The sequence below is a fragment of the Bubalus bubalis genome, chromosome 1 (genome assembly GCF_019923935.1).
Source record: "Bubalus bubalis isolate 160015118507 breed Murrah chromosome 1, NDDB_SH_1, whole genome shotgun sequence".
Taxonomy (NCBI): domain Eukaryota; kingdom Metazoa; phylum Chordata; class Mammalia; order Artiodactyla; family Bovidae; genus Bubalus; species Bubalus bubalis.
In genome coordinates, this window is record NC_059157.1 from 182,105,918 (window position 1) to 182,127,914 (window position 21,997).

At 38.9% G+C, this 21,997-nt stretch overlaps 1 protein-coding gene across 3 annotated transcripts in view; it reads right to left on the reverse strand.

The window, feature by feature from the left end:
- Positions 1–21,997, reverse strand: part of DNAJC13 (DnaJ heat shock protein family (Hsp40) member C13) — a 151,555-nt gene that overhangs the window by 90,150 nt on the left and 39,408 nt on the right. For all 3 annotated transcript variants that reach the window (XM_025291713.3, XR_003111073.3, XR_003111080.3), the window contains exons 4-14: positions 21,117–21,266; positions 20,655–20,696; positions 13,630–13,830; positions 10,335–10,541; positions 10,148–10,243; positions 9,711–9,802; positions 6,855–7,021; positions 6,671–6,750; positions 6,419–6,588; positions 5,842–5,941; positions 134–241 (exon numbers count right to left, since the gene is read on the reverse strand). In XM_025291713.3, the coding sequence (XP_025147498.1) occupies positions 134–241; positions 5,842–5,941; positions 6,419–6,588; positions 6,671–6,750; positions 6,855–7,021; positions 9,711–9,802; positions 10,148–10,243; positions 10,335–10,541; positions 13,630–13,830; positions 20,655–20,696; positions 21,117–21,266 (1,413 nt within the window). The remainder of the gene's footprint in view (positions 1–133; positions 242–5,841; positions 5,942–6,418; positions 6,589–6,670; positions 6,751–6,854; positions 7,022–9,710; positions 9,803–10,147; positions 10,244–10,334; positions 10,542–13,629; positions 13,831–20,654; positions 20,697–21,116; positions 21,267–21,997) is intronic.

Below are 21,997 nucleotides of genomic sequence, written 5' to 3' on the forward strand. Positions count from 1 at the left end.
TGAACTGTAACCAATACTGAAATGAGGGCCACAATTTAAAACAAAACACAACAAAAACTGTCCATGTTGTACTTTCAGAATATCCTCAATCTCTATGGTATCACTCATTATGACAAATTTAACTTTAACTCACCACATGGGAATTAAATTTCTCCAGTAAGTTTTCCAGAAACTTCTTTGAAGAGAGAAGAGAAGCTTTGTTTAGCTGTTCTTGTCTTAAATCATAGTCATCATGCATGGGCTATTGATTAAAAACAGTGATAAATTCATAAGCAGTTGTATAACATAAATGCTATTTATGAAGAGTACTCACTGAACACTGAAAGAACTAAAAACCACATCCTTTAAATTTAAGGCAGAAAGGAAACTTGTGATAAGATAAGCATGCAGAAATGATGATTTCTACTGGGTCTGATAGACTGTGGATAATTTGCCTAAGCATAAATAGTACTGCAAGGGTACTTTTGAGAGAATAAGTCCCAGATCTCCCTCTTAAAAAGCAAATAACACCCATTCTGCCTACCACAATTTTATACTATAAATTTGAAACTATAAACTTAGCATTTTAAAGCAAGCACTAAAATTAACACCAAATACTTCCTTGTCTCAAGTTGATTCACTTTTGACAGTTGGAATAAACTAAGAACATAAAAGGATTCCAGCGTGATAGTTAGGAGTAAAGATCAAATTCTAATTCTGGTAATGACTATAGCCAATCTTCAGTTCAGTTCAGTCGCTCAGTTGTGTCCGACTTTTTGTGACCCTATGAATCGCAGCACGCCAGGCCTCCCTGCCCATCACCAACTCCCGGAGTTCACTCAAATCCATGTCCATTGAGTAGGTGATGCTATCCAGCAATCTCATCCTCTGCCGTCCCCTTCTCCTCCTGCCTCCAATCCCTCTCAAAATTAGAGTCTTTTCCAATGAGTCAATTCTTCACATGAGGTGGCCAAAGGATTGGAGTTTCAGCTTCAGCATCAGTCCTTTCAATGAACACCCAGGACTGAACTCCTTTAGAATGGACTGGTTGGATATCCTTGCAGTCCAAGAGATGCTCAAGAGTCTTCTCCAACACCACAGTTCAAAAGCATCAATTCTTTGGCGCTCAGCTTTCTTCACAGTCCAACTCTCACATTCATACATGACTATTGGAAAAACCATAGCCTTAACTAGACGTACCTTTATTGACAAAGTAATACCTCTGCTTTTTAATATGCTATCTAGGTTGGTCATAACTTTCCTTCCAAGGAGTAAGCGTCTTTTAATTTCATATCTGAAATCACCATCCACAGTGATTTTGGAGCCCAAAAAAATAAACTCTGACACTGTTTCCACTGTTTCCCCATCTATTTCCCATGAAGTGATGGGACCAGATGCCATGATCTTCGTTTTCTGAATGCTGAGCTTTAAGCCAACTTTTTCACTCTTCATTTTCACTTTCATCAAGAGGCTTTTTAGTTCCTCTTCACTTTCTGCCATAAGGGTGGTGTCATCTGCATATCTGAGGTTACTGATATTTCTCCCAGCAATCTTGATTCCAGCTTGTGCTTCCTCCAGCCCAGCGTTTCTCATGATGTACTCTGCATATAAGTTAAAAACCAGGGTGACAATATACAGCCTTGATGTACTCCTTTTCCTATTTGGAACCAGTCTGTTGTTCCATGTCCAGTTCTAACTGTTGCTTCCTGACCTTCATACAGGTTTCTCAAGATGGTCTGGTATTCCCATCTCTTTCAGAATTTTCCACAGTTTATTGTGATCCACACAGTCAGAGGCTTTGGCATAGTCAATAAAGCAGAAATAGATGTTTTTTTGGAACTCGCGTGCTTTTTGGATGATCCAGCGGATGTTGGAAATTTGATCTCTGGTTTCTCTGCCTTTTCTAAAACCAGCTGGAACACCTGGAAGTTCACAGTTCACGTATTGCTGAAGCCCAGCTTAGAGAATTTTGAGCATTACTTTACTAGCATGTGAGATGAGTGCAATTGTGTGGTAGTTTGAGCATTCTTTGGCATTGCCTGTCTTTGGGATTGGAATGAAAACTGACCTTTTCCAGTTCTGTGGCCACTGCCGAGTTTTCCAAATTTGCTGGCATATTGAGTACAGCACTTTCACAGCATCATCTTCCAGGATTTGAAATAGCTTAACTGGAATTCCATCACCTCCACTAGCTTTGTTCATAGCCAACCTTAGACACAGTTAAATTACTTTAACTCTCTCAGTTTCATTTTCCTCAGTTATAAAGAGGGAATAAAAATACTTACCTTATTGGATTATTATGGAGCTCAAATGAGATAATTCATCCAAAATTATTCAACACTACTATTATTTTTTGTTCTAGTGTTTCCACTAATTCTTTTTAAAATTAATTTATGCATTTTTGTCTGTTCTGGGTTTTTCATTGTTGTGCACAGTCTCTAGTTGTAGCAAGTTGGGTGGGCTACACTCTAGTTGTGCTACACCGGCTTCTCGTCATGGCAGCTTCTTTTGTTGTGGAGCACTGGCTCTAGGGACCACGGACTTCAGTAGTTGTGGCTTGTGGAATCCAGAGAGTGTGGGGTTCAGTAACTGTTGAGCAGGGACTTAGCTGCCCTGTGGCAGCTAAGTGGAATCTTCCTTACCAAGAATTGAATCAGGTCCACTGCACTGGCAGGTGAATTCTTAACCACTAGATCACCAGGGAAGTCCTTCACCAATTCTTTAATGGATTTACTTTTAATAAAGATAATAAAATTCACTTTGGGAATAAATGCAAGGTTTTATACACGTGATTTTATACAAGGTTTTATACAAGGGCTTCCCTGCTGGCTCAGACAGTAAAGAATCTGTCTGAGATGCAGGAGGCCTGGGTTCATTCTCTGGGTTGGGAAGATCCCCTGAAGAAGGAAATGGCTACCCACTCCAGTATTCTTGCCTGGAGAATCCCATGGACAGTGGAGCCTGATGGACTACAGTCCATGGGGTTGCAGAGAATAAGACACGACAGAGCAACTAACTCATTCAAGTGATTACTTATACTTAATGTATATCATTAAGTCTGCCTAAAATGCTTACTATAAGGAACTTATACTCTACACAAAATTGAAATAAACCAAAAATTTCAGTTTTACAGTTTTCTCCCCACAACAAGCTGTCTGCAACTTAAGAGTTTTACCTCGCAAACCGCTTTCAAATGTGCCTTCTTTAGTTCATCCTACTTCAGCATTTCGTTTCTTACACGATAATTTGCTCTCCATGCCTCTAACTTGACCTCTAATCTATACTTCCCATACCATCCATGAATTTCCTAAAATTCCACAACTGACATGTTACCATTCCTCTGTTGAAAAAATCAGTTGTTCTTTAGCATACAAAACTAGCTTCCTTGATACAAAAGGCTTTTTATGATGGTCTCTGCACATATCTCTAGCTCTAACTCCTAAACCTGTGTGCCTACATTCATATGTTATGATCCAGTCCTATTCAATTATTTTTCATTTTCCAAATAAACTTTTGCATATGCTAATTATTCTTCCTGCCTCTTGAGAAACCTATATACAGGTCAGGAAGCAACAATTAGAACTAGACACGGAACAACAGACTGGTTCCAAATAGGATAAGGAGTAAGTCACGGCTGTATATTGTCACCCTGCTTATTTAACTTATATGCCGAGTACATCATGCAAAACGCTGGGCTGGAGGAAGCACAAGCTGGAATCAAGATCGCTGGGAGAAATATCAGTAACCTCAGATATGCAGATGACACCACCCTTATGGCAGAAAGGGAAGAACTAAAGAGCCTCTTGAGGAAAGTGAAAGAAGAGAGTGAAAAAGTTGGCTTAAAGCTCAACATTCAGAAAACTAAGATCATGGCATCCGGACTCATCACTTCATGGCAAACAGATGGGGAAACAGTGGAAACAGTGATTGACTTTATTTCTCTGGGCTCCAAAATCACTGTGGATGTTGACTGCAGCCATGAAATTAAAAGACGCTTACTCCTTGGAAGGAAAGTTATGACCAACCTAGACAGCATATTAAAAAGCAGGGACGTTACTTTACCAAAAATGGTCTGTCTAGTCAAGGCTATAGTTTTTCCAGTAGTCATGTATGGATGTGAGAGTTGGGCTATAAAGAAAGCTAATCACCAAAAAGTTGAAGCTTTTGAACTGTGGTATTGGAGAAGACTCTTCAGAGTCCCTTGGACTGCAAGGAGATCCAACCAGTCTATCCTAAAGGAGTTCAGTCCTGGGTGTTCACTGGTAGGAATGATCTTGAAGCTGAAACTCCAGTACTTTGGCCACCTGATGCAGAGAGCTGACTCACTGGAAAAGACCCTGATGCTGGGAAAACTTGAGGGCAGGAGAAGGGGACGACAGAGGATGAGATGGTTGGATGGCATCACCGACACAATGGACATAGGTTTGGGTGGACTCTGGGAGTTGGGGATGGACAGAGAGGCCTGGAGTGCTGTGGTTTATGAGGTCGCAAAGAGTTGGACACGACTGAGCAACTGAAAACACTGAATTATTCTTCCTTAGGAAAGTCTTCTCACAACTAGAAAATATTTACCTGACCTTTAAGATTCAGATCAAGTGTAACATATTCCATAAAGACTAACCTAGAACCTTTTGTCTTCTCATCACAAAATCATAATCAAATCCTGCTTTTTAGGGATCCCATGGCTCCTACTATATATACAGTTAAATACACATGCATAGCTCAACATTCAGAAAACTAAGGTCATGGCATCTAGACCCATCACTTCATAGCAAATAGATGGGGACAGTGGCTGACTTTATTTTGGGGGGCTCCAAAATCACTGCAGATGGTGACTGCAGCCATGAAATTAAAAGACGCTTACTCCTTGGAAGGAAAGTTATTACCAACCTAGATAGCATATTCAAAAGCAGAGACATTACTTTGCCAAGAAAGGTCCGTCTAGTCAAGGCTATGATTTTCCCAGTGGTCATGTATGGATGTGAGAGTTGGACTGGGAAGAAAGCTGAGTGCCGAAGAATTGGTGATTTTGAACTGTGGTGTTGGAGAAGACTCTTGAGAGTCCCTTGGACTGCAAGGAGATCCAAGCAGTCCATTCTGAAGGAGATCAGCCCTGGGATTTCTTTGGAAGGAATGATGCTAAAGCTGAAACTCCAGTACTTTGGTCACCTCATGCGAAGAGTTGACTCACTGGAAAAGAGTCTGATGCTGGGAGGGATTGGGGGCAGGAGGAGAAGGGGACAACAGAGGATGAGATGGCTGGATGGCATCACTGACTAGATGCAGATGAGTTTGAGTAAACTCTGGGAGTTGGTGATGGACAGGGAGGCCTGGCATGCTGCGATTCATGGGGTCGCAAAGAGTCTGACACGACTGAGCAACTGAAGTGAAGTGAAGTGAACCTTAACAGACTGTTAGCAAATTCAGGGAGGAATTTTGTCTTGACATCTTGGTATTTCTTTTTGTAAACATCACAGTGCCTAGTTTATAGGTATGCTTAGCTCAGTTCGTAAAGAATCTGCCTGCAATGCAGGAGACCTGGGTTTGATCCCTGGATTGGGAAGATCCCCTGGAGAAGGAAATGGCAACCCACTCCTCCAGTATTCTTGCCTGGAGAATCCCATGGACAGAGTAGCCTGGCAGGCTACAGTCCATGGGGTCCCAGGAGTCAGACACGACTTAGCGACTCAACTAACTACTACTACTAAACAAATGTTTATTTGAATAAATAAATGGCAGGAAGAGCAAGTTAGGAATTATAAAAACATTGAATTTAACTGAAACAATAAAATCTAGGTTTGTGGAAATTTAAACCATCAGTCACTTAGATTCAGCTTCCTTGAGAAAAACACCAGTACTTACACACATGAGGGCACAGAGCATATCAACAGCTGCATGGATGACTCCATTGTTGCTCCTCTTGAGTGCTTTTACTACCTTCACTCCAAGACGCTCCCGAAACCTCATGGGACAAAACAACAGTGTATAGTAGCAACACCAGAGCATCATTCTATTATTTTACTATAAAAATATTACACAGTAAGTTATTTTAAGTTTCTACTACATTACTACAGCAATTACATATTCTGAATCCCATATCTAGAACATAACAGTTTTCATAATTTCTTTCCTTTGGCAGGGGGGTGGGGGTGGGCAGGGGAGCAGTTGAAGGTTGATTAAAGCTAAAAGGCTTGAACTTCCCATTCAAATTCACCAAAACAAGAGTCAATAATATCATGGGTGAATGTATAAATAAGAGTCAGCAATATCATTTCCATTCATTCATCTTGCTTTTTTATATCTCATGAATAGAAACTACTATATCATCATATTAAAAAGTAACAAGTTTAATCAGATATAAAGAGGTGAATTTGTTGATTATTTGCTATTTTAAGTTTTTCAAATTCTTATTAAAAAAAAAAATATTAAGGCAACTTACTTTGGAAGCTGAGTAAAAGCTAGAAAACCAGCTTTGGAAGCCACAAGCCTCCTCACAGCCTGGAACTGACTCTCAAGTTCTGCATTTGAAGCAACAACATCCCCTTCCTGGGACAATAATGCCGTTATGGCATTATTGATCAGTTTTTCTTTGTTTTCTGAGAAGAGACCCTAGGTGAGGAAGAGTATTTCAAAAAAGTTTCTATACCAAAAATTAATGACAATGAACAAATTATGATACAATTTATCTTACATCCTGCGTCACTGCATGCAGAACTCCACTATATGAAATGTTAGCGTTGAACCTGAACACAGCATCTGCAAAGTTGCCATCTGTAAGGAAATGAATGATTCAAAACGATTTAGAGGTCTGCACTATATTTATTTATTGTTAAGTAGATGGATAGAAATGAAATTATATTTAAATCAATACTTACTTGGAGGTGTAGCCAAGAATCTGAGATGAAGGCTCTCTACCTCCTCATCGACAGGCATGCTGAGTAACCCCCATCGCTGACCTTTATGAGTTGATGTCATTTTTACACAAACATCTCTGTTACCAGAGGCTCTTACTCCATCCAGCAAACTTGCTAATAAGGAATCTCTAAGCAAAGTTAAAAATAAAAAGGTTTTAGGATTGATAATCTATGGAGATTTTCATTTAGAAAGCAGCATAGGGCCTTTAGAAGGTAACCTGCTCAGGGGGGCACCCTGGGTACCAGGGAAGTACTAAAGAGAAGTGGCAGGAGAGAACCTGACCTCCAATATTAGTTCTTCACTTTCCTGTTTCACATAATGTACAAGTTACTAAAGGAATGGATTAACATTTTCCTCTTGTTTTCTAATTTTAAGATTATCTTTAACAGTTTTACTGAGAGATAACTTAAAAATCACAAAAGTCATTCAATTAAAATGTAGAGTTTGGTAATTTTTCATAAATTTATACAGTTGGACAATCATTACCACAATCCAGTTTTTATACATTTCCAGCACCCGAAAAAGTTTCCTTGTGCCCATTTGCAAAAAACTCCCTAGCCCCAGGCAACCATTTATCTGCTTCTTTCTCTACAGTTTTACTTATTCAAGAAACTTCATCAAGAGAATAAAAAGACAAGCCACAAGTTGGGAGTAAATATTTACAAAAGACCATGAAATTAAAAGACGCTTACTCCTTGGAAGGAAAGTTATGACCAACCTAGATAGCATATTCAAAAGCAGAGACATTACTTTGCCAACAAAGGTTCGTCTAGTCAAGGCTATGGTTTTTCCTGTGGTCATGTATGGATGTGAGAGTTGGACTGGGAAGAAGGCTGAGCGCCGAAGAATTGATGCTTTTGAACTGTGGTGTTGGAGAAGGCTCTTGAGAGTCCCTTGGACTGCAAGGAGATCCAAGCAGTCCATTCTGAAGGAGATCAGCCCTGGGATTTCTTTGGAAGGAATGATGCTAAAGCTGAAACTCCAGTACTTTGGCCACCTCATGCGAAGAGTTGACTCATTGGAAAAGAGTCTGATGCTGGGAGGGATTGGGGGCAGGAGGAAAAGGGGACGACAGAGGATGAGATGGCTGGATGTCATCACTGACTCGATGTACGTGAGTCTCAGTGAACTTCGGGAGTTGGTGATGGACAGGGAGGCCTGGCGTGCTGTGATTCATGGGGTCGCAAAGAGTCGGACACGACTTAGCGACTGATCTGATCTGATCTGATAAAGGACCATTACCCAAAATATACTAAAAACTCTTAAAATTCAACAATAAAAGGAACAACCCTATAAAAAAAGGATCCTACAGCCTGGGTGGGAGGAGGGTTTGGGGGAGAATGGATACATGTATACATATGGCTGAATCCCTTTGCTGTTCACCTGAAACAATCACAACTTTGTTAACTGTCTATATCCCAATACAAAATTAAAGTGGGAAAAAAAAAGGAAAAAAAAAAATGATCCAAAATACTATATGATGCTTTATACCATATAACATCAGGAAAATGCTAATTAAAACAAGATACCACAACATTAGTGTTAGAATGGCCAAATCTGAAATACTGACACCACCAAATGCTGATAAGGATGTGGAGAAACAGGAACTCTCATTCACTGCTGGTTGGAATGCACAATGGTAGAGCCACTTTAGGAATACAGTTTGGCAGTTTCTTATAAAACTCATCAAACTCTTACCATCTGCTCCAGTGACTACATTCCTTTGTATTCACTTAAAGGAGTTTAAAACATACCCACACAAAACCTTCACACAGGTTTAGTTGTTTTACCATGTGGTGTCAGTTGCACTGAGTGTATTTTTATCAAAGTAACTGGCTCAGTTCAGTTCAGTTCAGTCACTCAGTCATGTGACCTCACTCTTAGCGACCCCATGAATCGCAGCACACCAGGCCTCCCTGTCCATCACCAACTCCCGGAGTTCACTCAGACTCACGTCCATCGAGTCAGTGATGCCATCCAGCCATCTCACCCTCTGTCGTCCCCTTCTCCTCCTGCCCCCAACCCCTCCCAGCATCAGAGGCTACATCAGGTAGCCAGAGTAACTGGCTACCATTATCCAAACAATTTAAGAATGAAAGTGAAAGGTATTATTTTTAAATACTTAAAAAGTGTTAAGTTTCAGAAGCATACTTTATTTTCCATCCTTTGATTTAATATCAAGTAATCATTTTTATGGTTTTTCCAGAGGTCACGTATGGATGTGAGGACTATAAAGAAAGCTGAACACCAAAGAATTGATGCTTTTGAACTGCTGTGTTGGAGAAGACTCTTGAACTACAGGGAGATCCAACCAGTCCATCCTAAAGGAGATCAGTCCTGGGTGTTCACTGAAAGGACCGATGTTGAAGCTGAAACTCCAATACTTTGGCCACCTGATGCAAAGAGCTGACTCACTGGAAAAGACCCTGATGCTGGGAAAGATTGAGGGCAGGAGGAGAAGGGGACGACAGAGGATAAGATGGTTGGATGGCATCACCGACTCAATGCACATGGGTTTGGGTAAACTCAGGGAATTGGTGATGGACAGGGAGGCCTGGCATACTGCAGTTCATGGGGTCACAAAGAGTTGGATACGACTGAGCAACTGAACTGAACTGAACCATTTTTATACTCTTTCGAAACTTGACGACTAAATGAAAGATATTTTAAACATGCAACAAAATAAAGTTGTCTTTTCCTTCATTACATAATTTTAAAGTTCTAGATAAAATTTATCTTTGTTTTTCCTCTTTGATGAAGCACTTTGCCTTCCACACACTAAGATCTCAAAAACTAGATGAATTAAAAAAAAATACCTCTCTGTTGAAGAGTATTTCCGTATTTGGCCTTTTATAAATTCAATGGTAAAAAGCTGTGGATTTTCTGAGTCACAAACCAATGCAAACACCTAAGGAACACAAGAAATAAGTTCCATGAAAGATGTTCGTTTTATGGTATTCCATTAGAAAAACTACACATCATTTAGTCGACAAAAGTCAATATTTAAAAATGTAATTTGGTTATAATATCAGAATTTAAGAGCTGCTTAAAAGTTTCATTCAAATTTTCATATAATAATAAAAAGTTTTCATTATATACTTGAAAAACAAATTTTACAATATTCATTGTTCTAAGATCAATAAACACAGATTGTTTCCTGTTCTTTAGGCATAAAAAAATATTAAAACAGAAAGAAAATTATTCTAATATATAAACAGGAAGAAATCTCATTTAAACTATTACTGAAACTTACTTCTCCTAAGGGCTTCAATGTTGCAATATTATAGGTTGCTGGATCACGTTCTACTAAACATGTTTCTGTAAGCGCTAGAATTCTTTTTACAGGTTCCTTCAAACAAAATTGACATATATTAAAAAATTATTGAAGAAAAATGTCAAAATCAGATGAACAAATTTTCACTTTTAACATATGAGCTTACCGAATGTCTAGGTGATATTTTCTGGACTATAAACTCTGCTAAAGATGTGATGGATTCATCAGTGCTGTATTTGCCAAATCGAAGGTTCAAATATTGCTCAAATTCTAAAGGCTCTTTTCTGATCCGCAATGAAATACCTATATAGTTGCCAGCATGATCTATTGCACTTTTGATAATTTCTTCTCTTTGCTCTGATGCAAATAAATGCTGCATAAATTTTGAAATTTAAAATGTTAGGGTTGAAATCATTAAAATGTGACCATAGTGAATCAACTCATAGGAAAGTGCCTGAAGGAGCAATTCTAGGAGGAAAAAAGGTAGATCTTATCAGAAGTAAATAAGCAGTATGTTGTGGCTGATTATAAATTAAAATCAAAGTCTGAAATATAAAGCCTTGCAAATAATCACTGAAAGGAAATTATCTCATAAATTCTCAGAGTCTGGTTCTCATCCCCGTGTGGAAAACAGCACTCTAGGGCTCCAAAAAAGGCCCCAGGAACCGCAGCCAAGTCCAATGGAGGTGCTGGATACTACAGTGGACAGAATTCCAGTTTCAACTAAGGTAGCTCTGACTTCATCTGTTTTTATGCAATGGGCTTTCTTGCAAGATTACCTTGAAAAATGCTTAAATGCTCACCAAGTCACTGGCCTATGAATATTACAAACCAACCTCCAGAGTGTATTAAGGATAAGGTACTGCTACTTGCATGTGGTACCTGGAGGCCAAAAATGCTGTGAAGGGCAGGACAGGAGAATCCCACAAGACAGACCCGTCCTGCCCGGAATACCAGGAACTACCCTGCTGAGAAACACTGGATCAGATCATGTTTTAAAATCCGATTTCATTTCCAACAGCTTATCTCAGTCACTATGGATGCAGAAGATATCAGTTTCTTGAATGAATCTGTCATGGTCTCATATCTGTAGTGAATTGACTCATTTTAAGAAGACATACAGATGGCTAACAAACACATGAAAAGATGCTCAACATCACTCATTATCAGAGAAATGCAAATCAAAACCACTATGAGGTACCATTTCACACCAGTAAGAATGGCTGCGATCCAAAAGTCTACAAGTAATAAATGCTGGAGAGGGTGTGGAGAAAAGGGAACCCTCTTACACTGTTGGTGGGAATGCAAACTAGTACAGCCACTATGGAGAACAGTGTGGAGATTCCTTAAAAAACTGGAAATAGACCTGCCTTATGATCCAGCAATCCCACTGCTGGGCATACACACTCATTTTAGCTAGTGTTTTTTAAAAGGCAGACAGTATGCTTAGCTTCCTGCAACTCAAATGGTCATCCAAGGACCAGGAAAGTCAGCATCACCTGTGAGCCTGTTAGATGTATAGCATCTCAGTTCCAACCTCAATCCTAGGGAATCAAAATCTGAGAGTGAACGAGATGCCCCAGCTGATTTGTATGCACCTTCAAGTTTGAGGCACACTGCCACATACAATACTATGAATAAACGTGTTCCCAAACTTGCCTCAATGTTCAGCTCAATTCCAGAGTTTTAAAAATTGTCATTGCTAGGCCTCCCATTATATTAATTGAATCAGTATCTTCAGAAAATGAGCCGAGGGCACAGTGGGCTTAAAAAAAACTCTCCAGGTAATTACAATGTGAAGCCAAGTTAAACCCATGGACCTACATATTAAGGTTACCAAGTTTGACGTCACCTATCATTTAAAAAAAGTAACATATCTGAAAAAAATTAAAACTGCTTGATGCCAACAAGCAATAAAACATGTTGGCAATTGAGAAGTGTCACAATTCTTATCCTTAATGTTTACCTTATGCATTGGAAGGCTTGATGAATTAATGTCATTCTGTTAAGATCTGTGAAGCTGTATTACTGTAATTAAATATGTTTTCCACCAAGAGGTTAATCATTATAAACTTCTACCACACAGGGAAGAGACAAACCTTTGTGCAGCACTATGACAGGAGGTTTTAGGCTACTTTAGGGTGGGAAAGGGAACTGATTTTCTCTTGGATTATTCATTTTTTGGGTCTAGACTCAGCGGTAACAAAATGTCTACACGCACATTCCTAGATGAGTGGCACTAGGCTGGTATCCATCATCTGGGTGAAGTGAGGACGGGACAAGGCCTGTAACTCTGAAGAAGCTAACATGTTTTGTAAATCAGATCACTCACCCCATCCATCATTCTCTTTTCTTTTTGCTACACTTAGCCTCTTGTATGGAGAGGGCAATGGCACCCAACTCCAGTACTCTTGCCTGGAAAATCACATGGACGGAGGAGCTTGGTGGGCTGCAGTCCATGGGGTCGCTAAGAGGCGGACGCGACTGAGTGACTTCACTTTCACTTTTCACTTTCACGCATTGGAGAAGGAAATGACAACCCACTCCGGTGGTCTTGCCTGGAGAATCTCAGGGACGGTAGAGCCTGGTGGGCTGCCGTCTATGGGGTTGCACAGAGTCGGACATGACTGAAGACACTTAGCAGCAGCAGCAGCCTCTTGTATATCCAAAAGACTTGCCCTGGTTCTGCTATCCAGGGATGGATAATTTATCTACAGAACATTAATCCTGGGAGTAGTGTTCCCAGGATATTAAGGTAGCTACAGGATTTAAAATCTCAAGAGAAAGGACCCTGAGAGTAAGTTCACCTGAGTCTCTCCATCTGGACACTCTAATGCTCATCTCTGAGGTATGGGGTTTAATGAAGAAAGGCAGGATGTTTCTTATAAAAAAAAAATGATCATAATCTATAGCTCTGTTTCTACTGCCAATTAACAAAAAGGGTCTCAGCACCTTAAGAGGTTTCTGTTGTGTCCCAAAATTTACATGTAACTCAGAATTTCAAAATAAAACATGCAATGAACTCCAAATTTGAATTTTCAAAGTATATTCAGATTTCAGATTACAAATATCTGGGCAAAGGAAAGAAGACTATAAAAATAATAGTTTAACATAACTTTTCAAAGAAAGTTTAGAAACTTTCAAGTAACACATTAATACTAATGAAAATAAAACTGTGATCACTGTTTATTAAATATTAAGTGACATACTGTGCTAAGATTTTTACATAAAGTATCTCATTTGATCAAAAAACCTAAGACATACACAAATTATTCTCCACATTTTAGAGAGCTGCAAACTGGAATTCAAGCTGATGTCTACCTGATACCAAAGCCTGCACTCAAAATACCATACTTCCTTCCAGAGGACTCAAAGGAAATTTCAAAATTAACTGTAAAAACTCTGCTTTCCTTCAAATGGTCATGTCTTTTTTAAAATAACTTTTTAAAAACACTACTTACCAATCTACTAAATCCTCCATAAAGTATACAAAACCCTCCTTGATAATCAGAGAGATCTACAAAACCTTCAATATTTCTATAGTCATAGGAACAGAGGACTCTGTTTGTTGCAGGGTTAATTTGGTCAAAGCCTCCTGGTGTTACTTCCAAAACAACAGGTTTTCTTGTATCACTCCAGTGATGTTTATAGCAGTTATATCTCTGCAGAGAAAAATAATAATACTTTTAAATTCATATTTAAGGTTACCATAAAACACCATTACATTTAATGTATCACTCATTGCAGAAAAAAAAAAAAAAAAAAAAAAAAACCCTGAAAATCTAAATATTATAAAATTTTAGAGCTACTAATCAAATTCTTAAAGACATTTTTACTTTGGCCATTTGAAGGTTTATGTTTATTCAATTCAGAATGTTTAGGCTAACTAAAGACAGTATCAGTATCACTTGAGGCGCTCAGTTGTGTCCGATTCTATGACCCCATGAAGAGCAGCACGCCAGGCCTCCCTGTCCAACACCAACTGGCGGAGCCTACCCAAACCCATGCCCATTGAGTCAGTGATGCCATCCAACTATCTCATCCTCTGTTGTCCCCTTCTCCTGCTGGCCTCAATCCTTCCCAGCATCAGTCTTTATCAGGTGGCCAAAGTACTGGAGTTTCAGCTTTAACATTAGTCCTTCCAGTGAACACCAAGGACTGATCTCCGTTAGGATGGACTGGTTGGCTCTCCTTGCAGTCCAAGGGACTCTCAACAGTCTTCTCCAACACCACAGTTCAAAAGCATCAATTCTTCGGCACTGAGCTTTCATTATAGTCCAACTCTCACATCCATACATGACTACTGGAAAAACCACAGCCTTGACTAGACGGACCTTTGTTGACAAAGTAATGTCTCTGCTTTTTAATATGCTGTCTAGGTTAGTCACAACTTTCCTTTCAAGGAGTAAGTGTCTTTTAATTTCATGGCTGCAATCACCATCTGCAGTGATTCTGGAGCCCAAAAAAATAAAGTCTGACACTGTTTCCCCATCTATTTGCCATGAAGTGATGGGACTGGATGCCATGATCTTAAGTTTTCTGAATGTTGAGCTTTAAGCCAACTTTTTTTCACTCTCCACTTTCACTTTCATCAAGAGGCTCTTTAGTTCTTCACTTTCTGCCATAAGGGTGGTGTCATCGGCATATCTGAGGTTATTGATATTTCTCCCAGCAATCTTGATTCCAGCTTGTGCTGCTTCCAGCCCAGCGTTTCTCATGATGTACTCTGCATATAAGGTAAATAACCAGGGTGACAAAATACAGCCTTGACGTGCTCCTTTTCCTATTTGGAACCAGTCTGTTGTTCCATGTCCAGTTCTAACTGTTGCTTCCTGACCTGCATATAGGTTTCTCAAGAGGCAGGTTAGGTGGTCTGGGATTCCCACCTCCTTCAGAATTTTCCACAGTTTATTATGATCCACACAGACAAAGGCTTTGGCATAGTCAATAAAGCAGAAGTAGATGTTTTTCTAGAACTATCTTACATTTTCGATGATTCAGCAGATGTTGGCAATTTGGTCTCTGGTTCCTCTGCCTTTTCTAAAACCAGCTTGAACATCAGGAAGTTCACAGTTCACGTATTGCTGAAGCCTGGCTTGGAGAATTTTGACCATTACTTTACTAGCGTCTGAGATGAGTGCAATTGTGCGGTAGTTTGAGCATTCTTTGGCATTGCCTTTCTTTGGGATTGGAATAAAAACTGATCTTTTCCAGTCCTGTGGACACTGCTGAGTTTTCCAAATTTGCTGGCATATTGAGTGCATCAGTTTCACACCGTCATCTTTTAGGATCTGAAATAGCTCAACTGGAATTCCATCACCTCCACTAGCTTTGTTCATAGTGAGGCTTCCTAAGGCCCACTGGACTTCACATTCCAGGATGTCCGGCTCTAGGTGTGAGTGATCACACCACCGTGATTACCTGGGTCATGAAGATCTTTTTTGTACAGTTCTTCTGTATATTCTTGCCACCTTTTCTTAATATCTTTTGCTTCTGTTAGGTCCCTACCATTTCTGTCCTTTACTGAGCCCATCTTTGCATGAAATGTTCCCTTGGTATCTCTAATTTTCTTGAAGAGATCTCTAGTCTATCCCATTCTATTTTTTTCCTCTGTTTCTTTGCATTGATCACTGAGGAAGGTTTTCTTATGTCTCCTTGTTATTCTTTGGAACTTTGCATTCAGATGGGTATATCTTTCCTTTTCTCCTTTGCTTTTCGCTTCTCTTCTTTTCACAGCTATTTGTAAGGCCTCTTCAGACAACCATTTTGCTTTTTTGCATTTCTTTTCCATGGGGATGGTCTTGATTCCTGTCTCCTGTACAATGTCACAAACCTCTGTCCATAGTTTATCAGACACTCTGTTTGTCAGATCTAATCCCTTAAATCTATTTCTCACTTCCACTGTATAGTCATAAGGGATTTGATTTAGGTCATACCTGAATGGTCTAGTGGTTTTCCCCACTTTCTTCAATTTAAGTCTGAATTTGGCTATAAGGAGTTCATGATCAGATCCAGTAAGCTCCTGGTCTTGTTTTTGCTGACTGTATAGAGCTTCTCCATCCTTGGCTGCAAAGAGTATAATCAATCTGATTTGAGTGTTGGCCATCTGGTGATGTCCATGTGTAGAGTCTTCTCCTGTGCTGTTGGAAGAGGGTGTTTGTTATGACCAGTACATTCTCTTGGCAAAACTCTATTAGCCTTTGCCCTGCTTCATTCTGTACTCCAAGGCCAAATTTGACTGTTACTCCAGGTGTTTCTTGACTTCCTACTTTTGCGTTCCAGTCCCCTATAATGAAAAGGACACCTTTTTTGGGTGTTAGTTCTAAAAGGTCTTGTAGGTCTTCATAAAACCATTCAACTTCAGCTTCTTCAGCATTACTGGTCGGGGCATAGACTTGGATTACCATGATATTGAATGGTTTGCTGTGGAAACGAACAGAGATCATTCTGTTGTTTTTGAGATTGTATCCAAGTACTGCATTTCAGACTCTTTTGTTGACTATGATGGCTACTTCATTTCTTCTAAGGGATTCCTGCCCACAGTAGTAGATATAATGGTCATCTGAGTTAAATTCACCCATTCCAGTCCATCTTATTTCACTGATTCCTAGAATGTTGACGTTCACTCTTGCCATCTCCTGTTTGACCACTTCCAATTTGCCTTGATTCATGGACCTGACATTCCAGGTTCATATGCAATATTGCTCTTTACAGCATCAGACCTTGCTTCTACCACCAGTCACATCCACAACTGGGTGTTATTTTTGCTTTAACTCTATCCCTTCATTCTTTCTAGAGTTATTTCTCCACTGATCTCTAGTAGCATACTGGGCAACTCCCTACCAACCTAGGGAGATGAACTACCAACCTAGGGAGATGAACTCCCTACCAACCTAGGGAGTTCATCTTTCAGTGTCCTATCTTTTCCTTTTCATACTGTTCATTCTGGCAGAATGTGGTCCACTGGAGAAGGGAATGGCAAACCACTTCACTATTCTTGCCTTGAGAACCCCATGAACAGTATGAACACTATGAAAAGACAGTATATCTTTTTAAAATTAACAAAGGTTTTAGTTGTGAAACAATTTTAAGTCACCCTCATCAAATCTTAAGGGCAATCTTAAACAGAAGTTACTCTGATGGAATTTCACTGGAGAAAAGATTTCAAGTTTTGTCGATGGATTCTTTTAATCAAGTCAGATATGGAAAAGAGCTAAGTCACATTTCAGGGCTTTTAGGGTATTTAAATTAAACAACCCAAGCTAATTCAATATATCAATGTAGATATTTTTCTTGTTGTTGTTCAGTTGCTCAGTCGTTTCTGACTCTGTGACCCCATGGACTGCAGCAAGTCAGGCTTCTCGGTCCTCCACTATCTTCTGGAATTTGTTCAAATTCATGTTCACTGAGTTGGTGATGCTATCTAACCATCTCAGGCTCTGCTGCTCCCTTCTCCTCTTGCCTTCGATCTTTCCCAGCATCAAGGTCTTTTCCAATATGTCCACTCTTCACATCAGGTGGCCAAAGTATTACAGATTCAGCATCAGTCTTTCCAGTATTCCAATATTCAGGGTTGATTTCCTTTAGGATTGATTGATTTGATCTCCTTGCTGCCCGAGGGACTCTCACGAGTTTTCTCCAGCATCACAATACAAAAGCATCAGTTCTTCAGTGCTCAGCGTTTGCTATGGTCAAACTCTCACATCCCTACATGACTATTGGAAAAATCATAGCTTTGGCTATATGGACCTTTGTTGGCAAAGTGATGTCTCTGGTTTACAGTACGCGGTCTAGGTTTGTTTTAGATTTCCTTACAAGGAACAAGCATCTTTTAATTTCACTGCAGCAGTCATCGCCTACAGTGATTTTGGAGCCCAAGAAAATAAAATCTGTCACCACTTCCATTTTTTCACCTTCTATTTTGTCATGAAGTGATGTAGATTTTTTTTCTATACACACAAAAAAGCTGAAGCCGCAGTTTGACTGTAGGCTTTTCTAAATACACACCACTGGGAAGTCATCTTTAGAAGTTTGATCACATTAGCAAGTAAAATTTGATTTAGATAACTGGTGCTAGTTGTGTTTGACTCTTTGCAACCTCATCAACTGGAGCCTGCCAGGCTCCTTTGTCAGTGGGATTCTCAAGGCTAGAATACTCGAGTAGGTTGCCATTTCCTTCTCCAGTGGTCTTCCCAATCCAGGGATCTAACCCACATCTCCTATGTCTCCTACACTGGCAAGCAGTTTTTTACCACTAGCGCCATCTGGGAAGCTCTATTTAGATAATATTCCTTTATAAATTAAAGAACTTAGTATCAGAAATAATTACAAGGGTGAACATCCATTTACTCTCCAGTTTTATTCTTAGAAAAAACATTTAGTTGAGGCTGATAACCAAAATGATATGTACAGAATAAAGGCAAAATGAGACCAAGAGAAAATAGGATAACAAAATGTCAGATGTGAAATGAACATTCCCTTGTTGACCCAAAAACTCCATAAAGTTTTCTACCCACCAATATGAAGTGGAATGCATGGTCAGTTACATGATTCTTAAGGTAAAAATAAACTGGTTGCTGCTCAAAAATACAACTACTTCTAATACTAAAATGGCAGAGAAATTTTCTTGCAGGTGTTCGGAAAAGAGAATAAGACATTAGATAATAAATATCTCCACCTCCCAACATTAAACCCAGCAATGAGGTTCACAGAATCATATCCATCAATCCCCTCAGCATTTCTGAGCTATGGCATCATGAACATGACAGTTTCATAAAAGGAATTCTGCAGAAAGACCAAAGGGCCTGCATTAACCCAAGAATATATTTAAAGCCTTGATTCTGCACTAAAGGATGGAGCAGTACCACACCTTTCCAGCAGAAGTGGGTCACAAAATTTGGTGGGAAGGGAGGTCACAAAAGTTGGTGCTTTTCCCACTATGCTGGTTTACATGCCTCAGCCCAGTCTGCAGGATGTTCTCCATTCTTTCAGAAGGTAATCAACTATAAAGCAGTGAGATTTGCCAAGGGAACAAATCACTGTCCTTCAGGATTGTGGTGGCCAAGACAGTCTTAAGAGAATCTGATTTAGAGTATATCTAGGAGCGATGGGAAGCCGAAGACCAAATTCAACTTTTATAAAACTGCTGCTCTTCAGGCTATCTTCTAGGGATACTGTTTCCACCAAACAGTTTGAAAAATATTAACTTGGTGAAGTTAACATATATAAAGGGGAACTTATAACAAAATCTATAAATATGCTTTAGGAAGCAGTTGTTTTCCAAATAGATGAGCTATACAGAAAACTCACCTACTAACATAATTAAAATAAGTGTACTAAATTATGATTTATAGAAATGTGATAAGCAGCATGGAGCTCACCAAAAACCATTAAGCTATTTTAAATGGCTCCTGGGAAACCAACCATTTGCTTGAGTTGAAATCAGGAGGCTTCTCAGATACTAAAACACAGAACAGAATACCCATAGAAAGGATGAGGGCTTTTAAAAAAACAAGGGAATGGTACTGCCAGCATATTAGAATTCAGGTCCTGCCTTTTGTCAGAAGCTAGAGTTCTGGACAGTGCTTCGAATTTACACATTACTCTGGATCCCCCACCCCTATTATATAAGCAATACCTTCTCATGGAAAGAAATTCCGTATTTGAAGGGAGTGAAAGAAAAGCATCAGCGCCCATTTCCTCTCCCCAGAAGACTCAGATTTACTTTAAATGCTGCTATAACATGTCTAGAGAAGGCCTGGAAAAGTTAAGATTCTAATAAGCAATAATTACTTCCTGAAAGCTGTCATTGCACCATGCAAACCCTCATTATTGGCAAGACCCAGTGAGTGCGAGCATAATCAGTCTCTCAGTCATGTAGGACTTTTTGTGATTCCATGGACTGTAGCCTAGTAGGCTCCTCTGTCCATGGGATTTTCCGGGCAACAGTACTGGAGTGGGTTGCCATTTTCTCCTCCCAGGGATCTTCCTGACTCAGGCATTGAACCCACGTCTCCTGCACTGGTAGGTGACTGAGCCACCTGGGAAACCCCCAGATTCAGGGCGAGAGCATACAATGAGATAGTTTCAATACATAAATTTTCTTACAAGTTTAATACTTCCAAAATAAGAATCTTGTACAACAAACAACAATTGCATGTTCTAAAAAGTATTATCAGCAGTATGAAGCTTCTGTTGCTGTTAAGAAACAGAATAAAGACTTGCTGAATGAAGCCTTGTTTTTAATATTTAGTTCTGCCTGAAGATTGTTATCTAACTATTTGCATTAACAGTCATAAATCTAATTTCCCATATTTGAGTTTCCTGTTAAACTACATTTATCTATCACATGATATCAGGAGACATTAAAATTATGTTTCAGTTTCTTCAGCTTTGCCACAAAGGGAATACACAGTTTATGCAAGGATTTCTAAAGTGCAACACTGATAAGCCAAAAAAGATATTAATAAATGTTAGAAATACTTGCCCTTCCTGTGATTTTTCCTTCTGAAAAATCAGTTCTAAATCTCTGAAAGAGAAGACATAAAAAACATAGTTTATAACAACAGACTTATTAAGAGAGACTCTCAGTTCAGTACTTTCTATCCAAAGTAAGTAAAATTCCAACTTGGTAATCCTGATATTAAAAAATGTTATTAAAGTTATAGTTGAAGGATATTTAATAAAGTGTGTGAAATTTTATTGAAAAACAGGGTAGATTAAACATACAACTGCTTTGTTCTATATAATGCATTTAAAAAGACCTAAAAGAACTATCAAACCTAAAGGATTATCCAGCCTCTTAGTAAGAAAAAAGTAAAAGTTTCAGAGAGTCAATTAAGGGTCAATAAGTGGGAAAATGGCTCAGAACACCAGTATCTGTACTTTAATGTAACTCATTAAAAAGAGAAGAGAGAAATTTAGTGTATTAACATGAAACAGTTCTCACCAATGCTTCTGTAAGAAGTTCTGTTCTGTGCTCTGTAGAAAATTTTAATGTTTCTGACTTTTTTCCACTGCCTTTACGAAATGTGAGGTTGAACTCTGTTCCTTGTCCTTTTCCTACAGGGCTGATGCTGCAAATGTCTCCATAAGGCCACTAACAAAAAAAAGGAAATCATTCAACTGGTGCTACACTGTGGTGAAATGCAACACTTATTTTTACGATTTTAATTTCAAATCACTGATTAAATGAAAAAATTTTATAACAGTACTGAGATCTAGAAAATGTTTTGTTTTACAGTAACTCTACAAAACAAACTAAAAAGTTTTCAGTTATCAGAGACAATAATAAAAAAGTTATGTTTTCCAATTTCAATTCCTGATTGATTAATGATTGATCAATGGAAAGCAACTAAAATACACAGATATGAAAAGATCTGGGGAATAACATTTTATGATTATCTACAAACATTTAAAAACAGCAACAAAAAGAGGAATCTGTAAAACATGCCTAATTTGGACTTAAATTAGAATATTTTAAGTGTTTATTTACCCATATTCAGTTTAGTCTTGCCTTTATAAATATCAACCTTATTTTTACGACATACATTTTCTAACCACTGCACTTATGACTTATGTATGTCTGTATCGGAGTAACAATATTGCCCTTAAAATCATAAAAAATTTACAAATTTTACATTAAAATGATGTTTATAATCAAAGTAACAGTAAAAAGCTATACTCCTTAGAGCCTAGAAATATGCACCCATATGCTCCCTTTATTTATTTATGTTTGGTCCTGAGTATTGAGCATTATATAAGCATATTAATCTTTTTCAAATTTGACATTTCTATCCTTCCTGGCCTGATTTCAGGCTAGGGAGCATT